We start from the raw sequence: 21738 nt of genomic DNA, 5'->3' as shown, positions 1-21738 counted from the left end.
GAACGAAGTATTGTATAAGGTGTCAAAAAGACAAGAGGTAAAATGTTTGGCAAAGGTTTGTACACGGTCAGTTTCACGATCTGGTTAATCATTTTAGAATAGGACAGCGTTCATCGGATGCCAACTCTCTGTTAATTGGTGCCTACATCAATGAGTTGCAGGATATGCTACATGCCACATGAGGAACCGATATGCGATCGGATTTGGTTCTATCCCGATGACCGCGCCGGCTGGACTGTTGCCGCCGCTACATACGGAACGTGCCATATGCCATATATATTTAACCCAATATATTCCGATTCACTGTCGCGAGGAGAGGGATTTAAGAAGTATAGCTCCCATGCCTCCGCATAGCTCAATGTGATCCTGATGTTCGTAAAGTAAAAGTAAAAGATCATGACATGTTCGGTGATAATAGTGAGAAAAAGAAATTGCACATGTCCCTCGAACAAGAAACTAATAATGTTCAAAGACAATCCAAAATTTAGTAAAATTACACACTATACAAGACGTCCGGATTTCCAAACAAGATTTGATTGGATATTTGAAAACAGCGCATTCCCGTGGAGACCATTTTGAATAAACCTTTAGCAGCTGGCGTCTCCTGCACCAACGAGATATAAGTTCTTGATTTTGAAAAGCTCCGATGAATTCGAAGCCAATGAAACCCTGGCCGAAGAAGTTGGTAGACCAGTGAACAAATTATACCTACAGCTATGACTCGCTAGATGTGGCCAACTTTGTATCTATTGTTCGTGAATGGAAGCAGACATGCTCCGCTAGCATATTTCCTCTATTCAAAGAGCTTGGCGTAATAGGTTCTCCGAAACGAATGTGACTAAAACGTAGTATTGATCCAATCGAACAGCAATTTTCAAATATCAGCGGCTCGTATCAATTTGTCCATTTTTACAGAAAAAGTAACAAACCGTTGAGTTCCTATATATTAATCAACTTCCAAACGACAATGTCCTGGATTTATTTAAGCTTGAGAAGACGGATGTTTTTCTTATATATACGATGGTATCAAATACGACATCATCGCACAGACATATAGTTTTAGGTGTACCTATGAATTGCCGTCTCTTATTACCAAGAGTAATTTTCAAAAAAATACTTGGTTGGAAATGAAGTAAATCCAAACTACGCTAAATCTCGACTGACTGGATGCATGCTACGGGTAGCATCTTTTTAAATTCTCGTTGAATGTGAAGATATATCCTTGTACGATTCCGACAGCTAGGATCTGTGATAATTATATGGAGTATCATTGATCAATATTAATGTTTCAAAGGTTTTCTTCCATTTAATTCCACTATGTTTAATAGTGGAGTTAAATGGAAGAAAACCTTTGAAACACAACGTACATTCCACTAAGACCTCCGTTCGCGTATATATTGTGATCAATATTGTTGCTCTTTGTTCAACGCCGTCCATCAGGATTCTTCTAATACCACGCATCTCAAAAAATAGAGCAAATCGGATACCGCAAACTTCCGTAACTTCTTTCCGTAATATCCTAAGAGGAGAACAAACGAACTATACTGAAGGGAGCAACAGAACCGGGTATCACCTCAGACTATTTACTATTTAAACAGATTTGAACTAAAAATGTTGTATTTGTATACCATATCTAGCCAAACATTTGAAAAGAACCCATCTGTCAAACGTAAAAATAGAGGAAATTATAAAAGGAGTTTTGAATTTGTTTCAAATTCATTATAATCTTATTTAAAAAATTGTTACTATTTTATTTCGTTTGATTGCGTTAGATATATCTTACATTTGATTAATAACCGACAACAAATAAGTGTAGCATGGGATTTAACTTTAATAAATTTAATAGAATCGCATTCAAATGAATAGCTAAAGGCCAGTCAGCAGCTGACTTCATTCAGTAACATAAATTGTGCTAAAGCTACAAGGTGCAGTGTCGCGACTCGATTCATTATGATTGACAACTATACTAAGCAAAATTTGGAATGCAAAAACCATCTTTTTATAGTACGGTAGCAAGTTTTAAGCAGCATTCGTAACCCAACTTTGTACCGGGAAACAAGTGCTTTTTGTTCTCTCCGGTGTGGTTTAGTTTTTTCGGTGGTACGAAGGTGCTTGCTGTGGCAGAGGCTGCAGTAAAGCATTACTAATAAACAGTCCCGCGAGTGATAATTGTTACCTGCGATATCAGTTAAAGTAGTGCAGTGAAGTGCGTTACTAAACATTTTTCTTGCCTGAAAGACGGCTTTGTTTAGACGAGCTATATCAGCTCTACTGTGTGAAGGTCACGCGGGTGACGGATAAAACAAACGAAGGATCAATCCACCTACCAGCTCGTCAGGAACCAACTGGTGAAGTGTTTCGTTTTTTACTTTTCTTATCGATTTTTTTTTCTTTTTATTACTTTTGATTTTTTATTTTGATTTAAGTTAAACAGTGCGGTCGAGCGTGTTGCTCCCGCAACAAAATGGAACAAACAGAAGGATCACCCTCCGAAGAGGAATATTATGAAGAAGAAGAACGTATATCTGATACTGAGACAGATAATGTTATGGTCGATCCACTTCCCCCACTTTCCCCCAATGTCTCACAGCCCCCCCCGAGTCAAGGTTTACCAGGATGGATCCGCTGGTCCTTGGGTGGTATACTTTCGGCCCAAAAATAAACCGTTAAACAGCATAACTGTTGCACGGGAGCTGACAAAACGTTACTCGGCCGTAACCGAGATTAAAAAGGTTCAGTCAGATAAACTGCGCGTAGTCGTTACTGACTTGAAACAGGCCAATGATATCGTTAGCAATAGCCTCTTTACGCTGGAGTATCGCGTCTACATCCCTTCTTGTGATGTGGAGATCGACGGTGTGGTAAGTGATGCGGGTCTAACTGTCGATGATCTGATGAATGATGGGGCTGGCCGCTTTAAGGACCCTAACCTTCAATCAGTTAAGATTTTGGAGTGCAAGCAATTGCACTCAAAGTCCATCGAAGATGGTAATTACTATCCATCAGACTCGTTTCGCGTAACCTTCGCCGGATCTGCACTTCCGAGCTACGTTGAAGTGGGAGGAGCTCGTCTACCTGTACGCCTGTTTGTACCGCGGGTCATGAATTGTTCCAATTGCAAGCAGCTAGGTCACACGGCCACCTACTGTAGCAACAAGCAACGGTGCGGTAAATGTGGGGAACGCCATGCGGATGATACTTGCAGTAGCCCCGCTGAGAAGTGTGTTTACTGTGGGGAGAATCCGCATGCACTTTTGACATGCCCAACGTACAAACTTCGCGCGGATAAACTGAAGCGATCCGCCAAAGATCGCTCCAGACGCTCTTACGCAGAAATGCTTAAAAGAGCTGTTCCACTTATCTCCGAAAACCCATTCGCTCTCTTGCCAACTGACGATAACGCCTCTAACGACCCTTGCGAGGGGCATTCTTTGGCTCCGCTTGGAAACTCTAGGAAAAGACCTAATCAAAACTCACCTGAACTTCCTCGTAAGGGTCCTAGGTTGTCCCAAACAAGGGTACAAAATAAAAATAATTCATCAACTGGAAGTGCTGGTACAAATCCGAAGATAATACCTCCTGGTTTTGGGAAATTGAGATACAACCAGGAGTTCCCAGCACTCCCTGGGGCACCAAAAATCCCAAGTGCTCCAATTTTACAGTCAGAAACTCACCCTAAAACGGGATTCCTTAAATTTTCTGACATTGTGGACTGGATATTCACAGCTTTCAACATTACCGATCCTATGAAAAGCTTGCTGGTTGCTATTCTACCAACAGTAAGAACATTTTTAAAACAGTTGACTGAACAATGGCCCCTCCTTACAGCGATCGTATCCTTCGATGGCTAACTTATTAGACGGAATCAGGGATCTGATCACTGTTTTACAGTGGAACTGCAGAAGTATTATCCCCAAAATTGATTCATTAAAACACTTGCTAAATTACAATCATTGTGATGCATTTTCCCTATGTGAAACATGGCTAACTTCTAATATAAACCTCAACTTCCACGATTTTAACATTATCCGCTTGGATCGAGAAGACTCATATGGGGGGGTACTTTTAGGGATCAAAAAGTGCTACTCCTTCAATCGAATCAACCTCCCTTCGACGCCAGGCATTGAAGTTGTCGCTTGTCAAACAACAATCAAAAGCAAAGATCTTTGCATTGCTTCTATTTACATTCCTCCTAGGGCCATGATGGGATATCGAAGATTCTCCAACGTGATTGAACACCTTCCCTCGCCCCGCCTGCTTCTTGGAGACTTTAACTCTCACGGTACGGGGTGGGGCTGTCTATACGACGATAATCGATCTTCGACAATTCAAGACCTTTGTGACAACTTCAATATGACAATTCTGAACACAGGGGAAATGACACGGATTCCTAGACCACCTGCGCAAGCAAGTGCACTGGACATATCTTTATGCTCGACATCACTACGGTTAGATTGCAAGTGGAAGGTAATATCTGATCCCCACGGTAGTGACCACTTACCAATTGTAATTGCAATCACCACTGGTTCAAGACCATCGGCACCAATCAATGTTCCCTATGACCTCACACGAAACATTGATTGGAAGAGCTACGCTGCTGAGATATCCAAAACTATCGATTCAACACAGGTACTTCCCCCGGAGGAAGAATATAAGTTTTTGTCCAACTCGATTCTCGATAGCGCGATTCAAACTCAGACGAAACGAGTACCCGACGTGAACACCCAAAAACGTTCTCCCAACCCGTGGTGGGACAAAGAGTGCTCAGACGTGTACGCGGAGAAAGCTGCCGCGTATAAAACTTTCCGGAACGACGGGTTAGTTGCTAGTTATCGAGTGTACGCGATATTAGAAAAGCGAATGAAAAATTTAATGAAAGCTAAGAAACGCAGTTACTGGCGCCGGTTTGTCGACGGGTTAACAAGAGAAACATCGATGAGCACTCTTTGGGGCACGGCCCGACGTATGCGAAACCGAAACAGTACTAACGAGAGTGTGGAATATTCAAACCGTTGGATATTCGATTTCGCCAAGAAGGTTTGTCCGGATTCCGCCCCGGCACAGAAAATCTACCGCGCCGCGTCGCCTTACAATACCGCGAACGAAACACCGTTTACGATGGTGGAGTTCTCACTAGCTCTCTTATCATGTAACAATAAAGCCCCGGGGCCAGATAGAATTAAATTCAACTTATTGAAGAATCTGCCAGACTCTGCCAAAAGACGCTTGTTGAATTTATTTAATAGGTTTCTTGAGGGTAACATTGTCCCACATGACTGGAGACAGGTGAGGGTCATCGCCATCCAAAAACCAGGAAAACCAGCCTCCGACCACAATTCGTATCGTCCGATTGCAATGCTGTCCTGTATCCGGAAGTTGTTCGAGAAAATGATCCTGTTTCGGCTCGACAATTGGGTCGAAACAAATGGCTTACTGTCAGATACACAATTTGGCTTCCGCAAAGGCAAAGGGACGAACGATTGCCTTGCGTTGCTCTCAACAGAAATTCAAATGGCATATGCTAACAAAGAGCAGATGGCATCAGTATTCTTGGATATTAAGGGGGCTTTCGATTCAGTTTCGATCAACATTCTTTATGAGAAGTTGCACCAGCATGGTCTTTCGCCAATTTTAAATAACTTTTTGCTAAACCTGTTGTCTGAAAAACAAATGCATTTCTCGCATGGCGATTTATCGACATCACGATTTAGCTACATGGGCCTTCCCCAGGGCTCATGTCTAAGCCCTCTCCTCTACAATTTTTACGTGAATGACATTGACGAATGTCTTGTCAATTCCTGCACGCTAAGGCAGCTTGCAGATGACGGTGTGGTCTCTATTACAGGTCCTAAAGCCGTCGACTTGCAAGGACCACTGCAAAATACCTTGGACAATTTGTCTGCTTGGGCTCTCCAACTGGGTATCGAGTTCTCCACGGAGAAAACTGAGCTAGTCGTATTTTCTAGAAAGCGTGAACCAGCGCAACTACAGCTTCAATTAATGAATCAAACTATTGCTCAAGCTTCAACATTCAAATATCTCGGGGTATGGTTCGACTCTAAAGGTACCTGGGGATGTCACATTAGGTATCTGAAACAGAAGTGCCAACAAAGGATCAACTTTTTCCGTACAATAACTGGAACATGGTGGGGTGCCCATCCAGGAGACCTAATCAGGTTGTACCAAACAACGATATTATCAGTGTTGGAGTACGGATGTTTCTGCTTTCGCTCCGCTGCGAACATACACTTCATCAAACTGGAGCGAATCCAGTACCGTTGCTTGCGTATTGCCTTGGGTTGCATGCACTCGACCCATACGATGAGTCTCGAAGTGCTGGCGGGCGTTCTTCCGCTGAAAAATCGATTCTGGGACCTCTCATATCGATTGCTCATTCGATGCGATATTCTGAACCCATTGGTGATTGCAAATTGCGAAAGGCTTGTCGAGCTTAATTCTCAGACCCGATTCATGTCCTTGTACTTCGATTACATGGCACAGAACATCAATTCATGTACATATAACGTCAACCGTGCTCATCTCTTAGATACTTCTGATCCAACTGTATTTTTCGATACATCCATGAAGGAAGAGATTTGTGGAATTCCGGATCATATTCGCCCACAAGTGGTCCCAAATATTTTCTATAACAAATACCATCAAGTCGACTGCGCCAAAATGTTCTACACTGACGGATCAATTCTCGACGGGTCCACAGGCTTCGGTATCTTCAACGAAAATCTTGCTGCCTCATTCAAACTCAATGATCCTGCTTCAATTTACGTCGCAGAATTAGCTGCCATTCAGTATACTCTCGGGATCATTGACACCCTGCCCTCAGACCATTACTTCATCGTTTCGGATAGTCTCAGCTCCATTGAGGCCATCCGTGCGGCGAAGCCTGGAAAGCACTCACCGTATTTCCTGGGGAAAATACGGGAATATCTGAGTGCTTTATCTGAAAAATCTTACCAGATTACCTTGGTTTGGGTCCCGTCACATTGTTCTATTGCGGGCAATGAGAAGGCGGACTCTTTAGCCAAGGTGGGCGCATTAGAAGGCGACACTTACGAAAGACCAATTTGCTTCAACGAATTTTTCAGTATCTCTCGTCAGAGGACGCTCGATAGTTGGCAAACCTCATGGAGCAATGGGCATCTGGGACGGTGGCTACATTCCATTATCCCGAAGGTATCAACGAATGCTTGGTTTAAGGGGTTGGATGTGAACCGGGACTTTATTCGTACGATGTCAAGGATCATGTCCAACCATTACTCGTTCGACGCGCATCTCCGTCGTATAGGGCTTGCTGAAAATAATCATTGTGTTTGTGAGAACGGCTATCACGACATCGAGCATGTTGTTTGGCTGTGCGCAGAGTACTGTGTTGCCAGGTCCCAACTAATAGATTCCCTTCGGGCCCGAGGTAGATCACCCTATGTGCCAGTCCGGGACGTCCTGGCAAGCCGTGACCACCCCTATATTTTTCTTATCTATATCTTTTTGAAAACCATTGATGTCCAAGTTTAATACATTTTACCCTCTCTCATTCACAGTAGAATCTCACCAACCTATCCCTGTATCTACAATATGGCATTGCTTCACGAGTCTTCGGTGCACACTCTTCTTGATAACCGTCTATCCAGAACATCATGACATACCGCACATGCAGATGATAAAGAGTGCCAATAATTATCCGAAATATCGACCCTCCCCTCGCCCCTGCGATTACAGGCTCGAAACTACAACACTACAACAAAGTGTGCATATCCGCCACAATGATCAATCAGCAAACGACGATGTCAATTACACAATATGTATCCCACTTCCTACCTTTTTCCTTTACTTACATAAGAGGGGAGCAAGCCGCCCCTAAATACGGCTTTCCCTTCCCCCACTAACATGTGACATGTAATATAAAAAAAATGAATTATCGGCCTCGTTAAGCTACAGCATTTGGGCCTAAATAAACGTATTTTAAGATAAGTTTTAAGCATTTGATTTGTGTTTATGGATACGAATTTGTAAAATCTAGGCTACGATAATATGTGAGTCCTACTTAAGGGGATTTTTTTAAATACAAACTCACTGAAAAGCAGCTATTAGATACTATTTAGAGATGTTTTCAAAAGTTAATTATAATAGCCAATAGTTCTTAAATAAACCAATTAAAATAATATTCGTTTGCATCAATTTCATCATGAAGTATATAAAAACAAATTCCTTTGAAGTGATGGTCTACCTAAAACCAAAAAACTATCGACTTGCTGTTCGAGCAACTTTCATTCAATTTTTTGATGACATGCATGCGAAAAAATATTTGGAGTAGCTCGATTTTCTTATTTCCTATATAAATTAACCATGAGACTATCTGATCGAATGTGACGTTTTAGTTGTTGAAAAATAAATGATCACATTTCAAAACAGAATGATTGCTATTTCGAATTTTACAACTTTTGCTTTTATCTTTTGTATGCCTATCATTTGATGTTTGCATATAAAGACGAAAAGTTGATTGCAACAAAAATCAAATGGCAGTCATCCAAAACACAACTGCCAATTGTTAAAGGGCCAGGTCAACAAGAATATCATTCGATTTAACGCTACAGTTTTGGTACAGTGTACACGCAAAAATAAAACAACCTACTGAATAAGTTCTTTTAGCGTAAATTTAGGTACGGAGTTGTGCGTCGCTTTCACACTTATTGCGGCCAATTTCTTCACCGCATGAAAACTGGTTTTCGCTGAAAACCAGTTTTCAGGTTGCTGGCGACCAATTAGCCGAAAACCGGTTTTAAACGAAAGCCGGTTTTCATTCAAGTGAAGAAATTGGCCGTTAGTGTTGTCAAAAACAAAACGAGAGATTCGACTCAGTCCAGGTCTTCCGTGCAGTAAGGTACTTTTGAGTTGTTTGGGGTATACTCGAAATTAGGTAAATTTAACTTAAATTTGAGTTATGATTTTTGCCGTAGTTAAATGGAAACTACCTTCAACACGGTTTACCTAATTTTACCTTCCTGCACGATACCCCGAGATTGAATCAAAAGTACTTAATTTTAGGTAGTTTTTCGGTGGTGTATATAGAGTACCTTACAATCTGGAACTGTTGTGTTCAACGATTTGTTTTCTTCCAACTGTCATAGTTGGAGGAAAATTAATCGAAAATAGCTTTTCGATCAGATTATTTTCATGATGGAATCTGACCAGCTAGTATTGTACGTCTCCGGAATAAGTTAAACAACGACATAGAGCATTTCAACGCCAAAATAAATACTTTGGGCGAGCTATTTCAAATGTTTAAATTGGCTGACAGTTTTATATATGACAACTGGAGGAAAACAATCCGCCAATTAGTGTGTATGAAATAATTTGCATAGAACTCTATTCAGCTTTTTGTTGGTGGCTGCGTTCCCAAATGCGCACCCTACTATGACAAGTCGACCGTCCAGTGTCAATTTTGACAAATCGACAGTAGTGTCAATTATGATAAGCCTTCAGTGTCACAAACTTTAACCTACCCTGCTCATTCATGTTCTCAACTCCAATGTTAAACGTCTAATTTAAAATTTGTTAGTTTGTTTTCAATAATCTTTTTCATTGATATCAATCGCTTCGCGCATTTTTTTTGTTGGCTGATTAATAGTTTTATAACATATTCTCAGTTGTTTGGATGCTACTATGAGGGATTCAAGCTTCTGCTCTTACATGAATTCATCACGTACGATATGACCAACGAAACTCGGTGTAAAATCACCCGGAAAAGCACTCCATCTTTTTTAATACAGTAAATTAGCAAACCTTGTGTAGAGCTGGGCGATTTTTTCAAAATTACCCATTTATCACAACCACCCTTATTCGTAGTAAGCCCATTTGATTTCGATGTCGTAAACGGGAATACAAAGCACTTTCGAACGAATCTCGCAATCGTCGTAAAAAGAAGCCAAACTAGAAAAGCGATAAAAAACAATCTCATAGAAAATTGACGATTGCAGCTGCAATGACGAAATCGGTTGCAATTCAACCGGCTTATTTGTTTCAACTAAATCGAGTGTCGCTGATAATTGTTTTTCCTCAGTATATCAATCGGCGAATTGAATTAGAGATGATCCCCAAAACAAACAACTTAATTCACTCGATTGTGCCGACCCGAATGGAAATCGGTTTTTTTATTTTCAACGGAAAAATATACAAAATTTTAATTTGACGTTTAACGTTTTAGTTGAGAACAAAAATGAACGCCTACCGTGATGTGAAAATTGAAACTTAAGCGACGGTTTGTCAAAATTGACAAGACTGATGATTTGTCAAAATTGACATTGGACGGACGACTTGTCAAAGTGGGGTGCGCATTTGGGAACGCAGCCACCAACAAAAAGCTGAATAGCAAAGATGTCATTAAGATGAAAGATACCCAAAATGCAATTTTATATTTTTATCAGAACGAACGATTACTGAGTACAGACACAAGAAAGGGTCACAAGCCTGGGGATTTCCGTTGTTGTGTCGTCTGTATCTTAACTAGTTGGTTCGGTCGGAAATGTTTACAGATGAAGTTCATAAAAAACGGTATTGTATCAACTAACAATTACAACTACTGAAAACCGACAAATTACCTAAACTAAATTACTGTTAATCGGTTGTGCAAGAACTTTGAAGTTTCGTGAACTTAACCAGCATCATATCTGATAGCTGCAAGTGTTGTTTTAGTGAAAGTGATAGTTTTGTGTTTTTTTTCTACTTGACGTTATCACTTTGCACAACGTTACGCTCAATTTGTTGGCAAAAGCGACATCTTCTGGTGGATAGCTGATAGTTGCATGCAAGTTCGCCTCATTTTTGCTGTGTATATTGCATACTCGGTAGGCGCTTTTTTCTTCGCTCAAAAGCATGGCTTGTACCAACTGCTTTAAAGTTATAAATGATTCTGAGCGAATCACCTGTCGTAGGTACTGCGGAAATTCGTTTCACATGATATGTCAAGATGGATTATGACGTCCGTGATGTCCTGGGAATCTACTCACGGAATTTATTCTGGATGTGTAACGGATGTGCTGATTTGTTTTGTAACGATAATTTCCGCAAAATGGCTTCGCGTTGTTGCGACAATACAATGTCCGACGACAATTCTCTGAAATCATTAAAGGATGACATAACTGATTTAAAAGATGTCGTTAAAGCTCTCTCGGTTAAAGTCGACACAAAACCGCTATCTCCAACGGTAAATACACCTTGGACAAGGATTGCTGCATATAATCCCGTTCCAAACACTCCTAAGCGCAAGCGTGAAGAAAGCAAAAATCACTAATATTCGTGGAGCAAAAGCTGCGTTTGAATCGATAAAAACAGTATCACCACCTGAGGAGCTGTTATGGGTCTATTTGTCTGCATTTGATCCCAGCACGACGGACGATGAGGTTTCTACACTTGTGAAAGACTGTCTGGGAAAGGATATGCAACCAAAAATAGTTCGCCTAGTTCCTAAGGAAAGGATCTCTCATCTCTGAGCTTCATCACCTTCAAAGTTGGCGTTAGCAAATCATGCAGGGATAAGGCTCTGTCCAAAGACTCTTGGCCGGAGAACATCTACTTTCGTGAATTTGTGACCAATTCAAAAATTCAACGGCCTATCATCAGGATTGCTGCGGAGAAGAATCCATTTGGTGGTGGACAGTAGCGCCAAGCTATCCCCGATAAACTCGTCTGTCTAACTTCATGTTCCTCGGTGAGCGACCTCGGACTACCTGACGAATCGACAACTTCTTCTGTGTCAGGTAAAGCCAAGAAGGGTATATGTCCTTCCGAAGCACTTCAAGATGCTGCACACCCTCAATGTAAATTTCACTTACAGTCTGCTGATGAACACAACTCAATCGACTCTACCGCTCCAGCGAACCTCCAATGTAAAAATGATAATTTCGATCGCATCGCATCTGTCCGCTCAGGTAAACATTTGAATAATATATGTCCTTCCGAAGCTACACGTGATACTGCGCACATTCAAGTATGCCTCCCGTTGCAGTCAGCCGCTGGCCACAACAGTTATGACGCAGTCATTCCCTCCGCATCGCAGCTTGTTCCCCTTCCTGACAACGGTACATCCTGCTCTTCCCGCGCTATTTGCGGTGATAGTAATCATCGAGCCCGCAGTCCTGAAACTTGGTATGCAGCACGACACCTCTCACATGACACTGATGGTTTGCGGATTTATTATTAGAACGCGAGAGGGCTTAAGACGAAAATTGATGACGTGTATTTAGCTGCTGTGGACGGTGACTACGATGTTTGCGTCTTCACCGAAACATGGCTCGATGCGCGGATAACATCAGTGCAGCTTTTCGGCGATGCTTACACCGTATACCGTGCGGACCGAAATAGTGGCAATAGTATTGGCGGACGTGGAGGAGGAGTTTTGATTGCTGTTTCCACCGCATTTGCCTCATGTGAGATTGATGTAGGCAATTGAACCAGTGTTGAGGCTGTTTGGGTTAGAATTACAACTCCATCGAGGAACTTTTATATTGGTGCTGTCTATATTCCTCCTGAAAAGCGACTCGACTGCAATATCATGCAACTTCATATGGATGCTGTGAATAACGCTTCTTCACAAGCTGGCGCGGATGGCGTGATGATTGTCCTTGGTGATTTCAATCAGCCAGGGCTCATTTGGGTGCCGTCACGACACGGATACGCTTACCCAGACCCGATTGCTTCGACAACCAACATCGCCAGTCGTTTGCTACTGGATGGATTTGCTTTCAACGGACTAAGTCAAGTAAGCATGATTCCTAACCACCAGTCACGCTTTCTGGATCTCGTCTTTGTTAGTGAAACTATTATACCTGTATGTTCCGTCAATGAAGCATCCAGCGTGATTGTTCCACTTGACAACTTTCATCCCGCGCTTGAAATCTCAATTGGCACTATTCGATCAGTTCAGTATGTAGAAACTCTTTCTGTCGACCGTCTCGCTTTCGCAAAACTGATTTTGTAAAGCTGCGCAATTCTCTGTCGCAAATTGATTGGAGCGTACTGCATGCCCAAGTGAGTGTTAATGCTGCAGTTGCCATCTACAAGCGACTACTACTGAACTGTGTTGAGACCTCAGTGCCTAAATGTCAGCCTCCTAGCAAGCCGCCCTGGTCAAACAGCACTCTTCGAAAGCTAAAACGTACTCGAGCAAAAACCCTACGTGCGTACACAAATCGACGGAATCCTCTTTCTAAGCGCATGTTCACTTTAGCCAGTAATGAGTATCGTTGTTACAACAAGCTTCTGTACAAACGCTATGTAAACCGCATCCAGAATAATCTGCGCCGAAACCCGAAGGGCTTTTGGTCATTTGTCAACACGAAGCGAAAAGAAACTGGACTTCCATCAAGGATGCTTTACAACGGCGAAGAAGCTACGACAACTGTGGCGAAATGTACGCTGTTTGCCAGATTCTTCTCGAGTGTTTTTTCAACTGACTCGCCAACCGCAATCGAACTCGAAGATGCCTGTCGTGACGTTCCTGCTTGTGCTGTTGATTTTAATGTGTTTACTGTCTCTGAACAAATGGTTATATCTGCAATCCGGAAAACCAAATTATCTTATGCACCTGGCATCAGTGCTATACCTTCAACTGTATTGAAAAAATGTTCGGACTTACTTGTAACACCACTTGCATATATTTTTAACCTATCGCTTCAGCAGCAAACGTTTCCGGATGATTGGAAATGCTCAGTAATGTTTCCGTTATTCAAGAAAGGCGACAAACGCAACATAGCGAACTATCGCGGAATCACTTCGCTAGGAGTCGAATCTAAAGTGTTTGAATCAATTATCAACGAAGCGTTGTTTTCTGCTTGTCGACACTACATTAGCGCATCCCAGCACGGATTTTTCCCAGGACGTTCAGTCGAGACGAATCTCGTCTGCTTTACGTCATTTTGCACGGAACAAATGTCTAAGAAATTGCAGGTGGATACTATTTACACTGATCTAAAGGCAGCTTTTGATAAAGTTAATCATGAGATACTGGTAACAAAGCTTGATAAGCTAGGGTGTTCTACTAGATTCTGCCATTGGCTTCGATCCTACCTTGTGCACCGTGAAGTCGTTGTTCAAATTGGCGATATTGTTTCAGAATCCTTTTTCAACACTTCCGGAGTTCCTCAAGGTAGTACGCTAGGTCCACTACTTTTTTCACTGTTCGTGAACGATGCTGTTTTCGTTCTAAGCCGTGGAGGAAAGCTGTTTTTTGCCGACGACTTAAAATTTTTTCTTGTTATACGGAATGAAGCCGATTGCCGTGAGCTACAGCATCTTATTGACACCTTTTATAGCTGGTGTGTAAGAAACAGCGTTGCAAAATGTTTTGTCATCAGCTATTATCGAACGAGAAATATGCTTAGTTTCAACTATAACATCGCAGGAACTCAGCTACAACGCGTTGACCACGTGAAGGATCTTGGAGTCGTTCTTGATGAAAAGCTAACGTATACTCATCAGGTCTCAGCGACCATCGACAAAGCCAATCGATTGCTAGGATTTATTTTCAAAATATCCAACGAGTTTCGGGATCCTCTATGTTTCAAGGCTCTTTATTGCTCATTGGTGCGCTCGAATTTGTAAACGTCGTTTGGTGCCCTTATCAAGCTACGTGGAGCCTTAGGATTGAAGCAGTCCAGCGTAAATTCATACGATATGCGTTACGTGAATTGCCGTGGAACGATACATTAAACCTGCCACCGTACGAGGACCGTTGTCGTCTTTTAGGACTTAATACTTTAACACGCCGGAGACATGCAGCGCAAGCTACCTTCGTGTCAAAGATTCTGCTGGCTGAATATGATGATCCGGAGCTACTAGCGCAAATCAACCTCTACGCGCCTACCCGCTCTCTTCGCCCTCGAGCCCTACTGCATTCTGAAATGCGCAGCACCAACTACGCTACAAATAGTCCAATTTTAGCAATGAGTCGTCGCTTCAACGAGTTTGCTGAAATTTTTGACTTCGTCATGAACTCTTCGCAGTTTCGTCGTCGTGTATTGTCATTATTTTAATTATGTTTAGTTTACCTTAGTTAAGTATAGTTCATTAAGACAAATTGTCAGTTGGACTTTTTTTTTATACAAATACAAATACAAATAACTTGTAAATAAGATGTACACGATAAATAATTTTCAATCAAATCAAGGTCAAAATGTTTAGTAGGGAGATTTTAACTCAACAGATGGCGCTGATGGATACTAAAACCGTGTCTCCAGTAGGATATACGGAAAAAATAAGTTGAATATCTTTCTTCTTAATGACATCTTTGGTTGAAGTTCAAACTTGACGAATGACTGTTTCAAACTGAAATGAGCGTTTCTCGAAAGCATGTATTTGGTTTAGTCCAACGAATACTTCTGTTTGCATTTTAAACAGAAGCATTATTGAAACAAAATAAAACTTGTTAGATCGAAATTCCCTTGGTTGAAAATCAACAGAATCTATCGGCGTTTTTGCTTGAACCCGAAACTGAGTCATGTTCTAACCCCAACCGCTGTCAGTTCATACATTTTGGGGTTAGAAACTGACTCAGTTTCGCTTCAAGCGAAAACGACATATCACGCGTGTTTTTTGAAAAGGGCCAATAAGCATACTGTCAAAATTCACTTTGAGAGGAAATTCTGGTCAAACCATCAATCGCCGATTATTAGAGACAGCAGTACTGCCGTTATACGCATAATTGTCCCATGTATATAGGGAATCCCATAGAACATGGGACATATATGCGTATTACGGCAGAGTAAACGAAAGAGAAAACTTTTCTCTTATAAAATGCCAACGTCCACTCTTGGCTAGTTACGGTTTGTCCGGAATTTTCTCTCAAAGTGAAATTTGACAGTATGCTTATTGGCCGTTTACAAAAAACACGCGAGATATGTTTGATGTCAACTAAATTTGAATTCTCGACAAACATGATCACGGCGTAAAAGTCAACTGTCAAAATTCACTTTGCATGAAAATTCCGGAAAAACGGTCCCTCGCCAATCACAAATGTTGGTAGTAAACCAAAGAGAAAGGTTCTCTCTTCCATTTAGTGCTGTGAGCTGTGTTCGGCCAGTAACGGAATTTCCCTTTAAAAAGAATTTTAACAGTTGGCTTTTGCGCCGTAATCATATTTTGTCGATAATTCTCGACAAACATATGATTACGGCCTAAAAGCCAACTGTCAAAATCCACTTTGAATGGAAATTCCAGACAAACCGTTACTAGTCGAACACAGTTCACAACAGTTTATGAAAGAGAAAACTTTTCTCTTTCGTTTATTATCAACATCTGTGATTGGCGTGTAACGGTTTGTCCGGAATTTCCATTCAAAGTGGATTTTGACAGTTGGCTTTTAGGCCGTAATCATATGTTTGTCGAGAATTGTTCTCTCATTGGGTTATTACTAAAGATTTTTTTGTTTCTTCGAACTTGATTGTTCGGTTAAATTTATCATGATCTTGTTGTTTCAAATTAAATACAAATTTGTATTTGTTCAAACGAAATATTAGTTGAAACTATTGAAAAACCAACAAATGAATTTGTTAGTAATTTCAAGCAATAGTATTGATTGAATCAAAGCTGATTCTTATTTGTCACTATATCAAACAGGAAAATTGTTAATAAATTATTGTTTTAATTATTAAAACCAAATTGTTTTTAATTCTTACTGATTTTTTTTCTTCGTGTACAAGACGTAGAAAATTATTTAAGGACGCTCCATTTTTCAAAAACGATATGTTTCAACCATCTTGTTTCAGCTGTCAGAACGAATTTTTCGTACAGCCATTTTTCCATTCGCAGTTACAATCGACGTGATTTTTACGTGTTTAATTGTTAAAACAAAATAAAGACGTGTGTTTAGTTACGAATCTATTTACGAGCGAAGGTACAAAACGGTTGTGAATACGTTTCCGCACAGCGCCTAGTTGTTGCATCAAGGAAATTTAATTACGCTAGTTGCCGTGCCAGCGGAAACCTTTCACCATAGGGCTATCAGAGACGGCCGTAATGGACATAATGGCTTCTAACCTCCAGCAGCAACGGGCCATTACAGAGCAGTTGAGACGTGAGGCCGCGATCCATCGGGTCCCGGTTACACAAGCAGTTGCCGATATTGTTAAGTACGTAACGGAGCATGAAGCAGAAGATTGCCTGTTGGTTGGATTTTCCAGCCAGAAGGTAAATCCGTTCCGGGAGAAAAGTTCCTGTCAAATTCTGTAAATCGATCCGTTGTCACCCCGCCCAGCTGCGAGCTCACATCAAGAATGTTGAATTGAGTCGAATCTCATCTGGAAATATTTATTGGTGTCGTTCATTACCGTGGGACAATCGAATCTCTGTCCTCTGTTGGCACTGACATTGGTCGATTGAACGGCGGGCGGGGACAAAGTATGACGTCAAATATTTCTGTTCATGTGTATTTTTATGGATGTTTTAGAGGGAGAATATTACTAGAGGCAGAACTATTACTAACATACTAGGTAGAGATCGCTTGGTGTCGTGGTAGAAATATACAAATTCAGCTGAAAACAGGTAACTCGCCTTTAGGCGTTTAGATGAACATCTTTTTTTTTTATTTTCATCGGTTCTGAAAAGGGTCACGTTTTTCCAAAGAGCGTTTACCAAACAATCCTACAAACATATGGCAATAGTTTGGTCGCAAATAAGTCCATATCAAATGTAGAGCCGAATCGAAGACGCTCGTAAAACCAAACTAAAATTAGTAGTAACAACTTTTATGGCAAATATTACAATCTGGAATTGCTTTGTAATCGAACGTGGCCTAGCAAATCAAGTTCGACGCCAACTATTGATACTAACACAAATATATTATATTTATTGAATGTTAAAACTGGAATATCTACTGCTCGGGTGCGCGAAACAGTTCAATGGTCATAAGTCGAAATATAGCCCAAACAAGTGAACGAAATGATCGCGCCACGGATGGGCAATAAATCATAACCTATTTATGTATGGTGTACAACAGGACAGTTGTTTCTATATCCGAAACGATCCTCGGCGAATAATTGACATACCGAATTAGTACTATTATTTCCAGCTATTACAAGGAATTAAATCCAAGAGAAGATTGTCCTAAGACTTCACAGAGCAAGCTGAAGAACTTTCCCCGGTTGCCAGATGAATACCTATGTGGCTTTGTATCAGTTTCCCCCAGGCCCCTGCTAGGCAGCCATTTTGTCCTAGCCAACATCAGCCTTTGTTAAAATCAAAACAACCCAATGCTATTGCACGGGCGTCATGGGCCTAGAGGCGGCTAGGCCCACATATGTTGACTACTGTCAAAGTCTGTATATCTCCATAGCAGATGACAGAAGTGACACCCTCCTGGTTTCCCCATATCACTAGAGTTCCCATGGAATAACGTGTTGCCTAGTGAATACGAGCGGTTTATTTTTATTGGTCCAACTGAAGGCATGAGTCTAGGCTGCTATAACCAAGGGTAGAGACATCGGACGAGACCGATTCATGATTGCGCGAGCGGTGGGTTAATGCTCCAGACCGGGTTTGTAAAGCTACGAATGGTACAAGGTTCACTTAATTAACGGGGTGTTTTAATGATGGTGGGATCGCGCGCGTAAGTATGTGTAGATGACTACAATTGCATGTTCGCGTTTGTGACCAGGTTGGTGTTAGAGTTGATACGGGTTATTTTGATTGGCAAATTCGTCGAGTGGGAGATATTTTTGAAGTAGAATAGTTCTAATGTTGCAGTACAGGGGGCCCGTTTCAACAGTTTTGGCTGGAATTTTACCAGATTTTATCAACGCGAACATGTCTGCCATTGCACTGAATAAAAACAATAGATTGTTCCCGCTATTTGATTGGAAATAGGCACAACAATGTAATCAATTCCGCCAAATATACAATTACTAAAAATAACGGAAAATGTGGAAGTAGTAATTATCTGCGCCATGATTGGTCCGCATTATTCGACCGGGCGAACGAGTGCTGCTAGCAATACCCCTTGGTCATCAAATCGACTGGGACACGAATACGTTTCACGTTGGTCTGGTGTCAAACTGGTGTCGAAGAGGGTTAATTGAGGTTGTCTTTTTTTTCAATGGTGATTGCAATTTACGTACTAACCCAGTACACGTGCTATTAGTAGATGCCAAGCTACCACACGGGGTGTACTGGAGTGTCAGGCTTTCATGGTGACACCATGACTAGGTAATACCGACTAAACTCCATTGGGCACCGCCATTGTTCCCCCCAGGGACTACCTCTCGGTATTACTTCATGGGGGATGGCTGTACTTGATGTACTCACTCACTCTCGCTCACGCGTTCATACATTCTCTATGAGGCTTACTTGGGTGCTCGCTCTGACACACCTTGATTCACTCTCTAACAGTCCACATGAGGCTTACTTGTGTGCTCACCTTTTTCATACCTTGCTAGGCTTACTTTTGTGCTCGCCTCTAACATACCATGTGAGGCTGACTTGGATGCTCACCCTATCACCTGATTCACTCTCGATCGTACCACTCTATTACACCCCTGTCGCTCCCCCTGGCATCCCATGTGGGACATTTTTCATAGGCCCCACTTCTGACATACCGTGTGAGGCTGACTTGGATGCTCACCCATAACTCCTCTGCCACGCCACGAGGTATCAATTGCTAAGTCCCAATATACTACGCTACGACCCTCCCATCTTGGCATGAGGCAGTCCACATATACGCCTATACACTCGCTCTTCTGCCTTGCTTCGGGGTGGCTGGGTTTACCCCTTACGCGGTTGCCAGTCGCTGCGCCAAACCTGCCTCAACATGAACAGACCATTCACTCACTTTTTTGCGCTCGGTCTTTTTCCGCTCCAACTAACCAATCACTAGTTAGTCGTGCCTGTCGTCTGTTGCTCGGTGCGCCAGATTCCCTGTAGCCTGCAGGTAATCTGGGTGGTTGCAGTCGAGACTGCGTTCCACTTCTCCACCGCTTGACACATCCGCTGAATAAGGGTATCAGGGGTTGTGTCCTAGCCGCAGAAGATAAGGATTGCTCTTCTTTCGACTTCGAGACGAGGACATATGAACAGTATGTGTTCGGCAGTTTCGTCGACACCTGGGCAGACGGGGACCTCCGCGTGCCCGAACCTGTGGAGGTACTGTCGGAAGCAGCCATGGCCTGACAGGAATTGTGTCAGATGGAAGTGAAATTCCCCATGGGGTCTGCCCACCCAGCTCGATATGTTAGGTATCAGCCGGTGGGCAGAGGTGGGAAAAAACCGGTTTACTACCGGTGCGGTAAACCAAATTTCCACACGATTTTGTGTTTCCTTTACATCGTGTGCGGTCTTACCGCTGGTTGTGTTTCAACGAGACACGAAAACCAAACCGAGTTTCGTTTACACAGCACCGTGGTTTGGTTTTGATTTTCGTTTACCGGTGCACGAGTATGGAACGAAACACGAGAATAGCGAAACCAAACTTCGGCTGTGTTGCGGTTGTGTATTCGGGTTGATGTTTATCGGCTATGCTAGTGCTGCCAGTATTTTTATTAGAAATTTAGTGCAAATTTATTTTAGATATAATATCTGGTAAAAGTGGGTTAAAATATTCTCTTAGATCCGAAATGGTATATTTATCAAAACTTCAGGCAAAAGCGGGTCAAATATCATTTGGCGCAAAAATTGTTCGACAAAATTTTCAGAGCAAGAATGGTATAGAATATTAACCCATTTTTTGCGGTACGAAAATAATACATAGGTTCATAACAGGCGTTCAGAATATTTCTTATTCGGACTTGTGAACAGAAATCGTAAGATTTTGGATCCGTATTGGTCAGCAGACACCGAAAATTGACCATTACCGCCATTTTGGAATCCAAAATGGCGACTTCCGGTTTCCACAAAATAGTGAGAACCACAATCAATATGGGTGTCATTTGAAAGGATATGGTCAGCAGACGCCTAAAATTGACCATTACCGACATTTTGAAATCCAAGATGGCGACTTCCGGTTACCACAAAATAGTGAGAAACACCATCAATATGGGTGTCATTTGAAAGGATATGGTCGGCAGACACCGAAAACTTACGATTGCCGCCATTTTGAAATCCAAGATGGCGACTTCCGGTTCCCACAAAATAGTGAGAACCACAACCAATATGGGTGTCATTTGAAAGGATATGGTCAGCAGACACCGAAAACTTACGATTGCCGCCATTTTGATTTAATTGTTTTGATTTATTTGATTGATTTGATTGATTTGATTGATTTGATTGATTTGATTGATTTGATTGATTTGATTGATTTGATTGATTTGATTGATTTGATTGATTTGATTGATTTGATTGATTTGATTGATTTGATTGATTTGATTGATTTGATTGATTTGATTGATTTGATTGATTTGATTGATTTGATTGATTTGATTGATTTGATTGATTTGATTGATTTGATTGATTTGATTGATTTGATTGATTTGATTGATTTGATTGATTTGATTGATTTGATTGATTTGATTGATTTGATTGATTTGATTGATTTGATTGATTTGATTGATTTGATTGATTTGATTGATTTGATTGATTTGATTGATTTGATTGATTTGATTGATTTGATTGATTTGATTGATTTGATTGATTTGATTGATTTGGTTGATTTGATTGATTTGATTGATTGTTTTCAATTTGATTGATTTCATAGTTTTCTTTGATTGCATTGATTGCATTAATTTCATTGATTTGATTGATTAC

General features: G+C 41.4%; 1 protein-coding gene across 1 annotated transcript; it reads left to right on the top strand.

Annotated features, from left to right (window-relative positions):
• Positions 1-16766: 16766 nt before the first annotated feature.
• Positions 16767-18001, top strand: LOC131696120 (guanine nucleotide-binding protein subunit gamma-1-like). Its single transcript, XM_058984666.1, has one exon. It carries the CDS (start codon positions 17026-17028, stop codon positions 17236-17238), a length of 213 nt encoding a protein of 70 aa, XP_058840649.1. The 5' UTR covers positions 16767-17025; the 3' UTR covers positions 17239-18001.
• Positions 18002-21738: the final 3737 nt, after the last annotated feature.

The sequence above is a fragment of the Topomyia yanbarensis genome, unplaced genomic scaffold, assembly GCF_030247195.1.
Source record: "Topomyia yanbarensis strain Yona2022 unplaced genomic scaffold, ASM3024719v1 HiC_scaffold_75, whole genome shotgun sequence".
Lineage (NCBI taxonomy): Eukaryota > Metazoa > Arthropoda > Insecta > Diptera > Culicidae > Topomyia > Topomyia yanbarensis.
The sequence above is the reverse complement of the archived record's forward strand: the minus strand, read 5'-3'. Positions and strand labels throughout refer to the sequence as shown.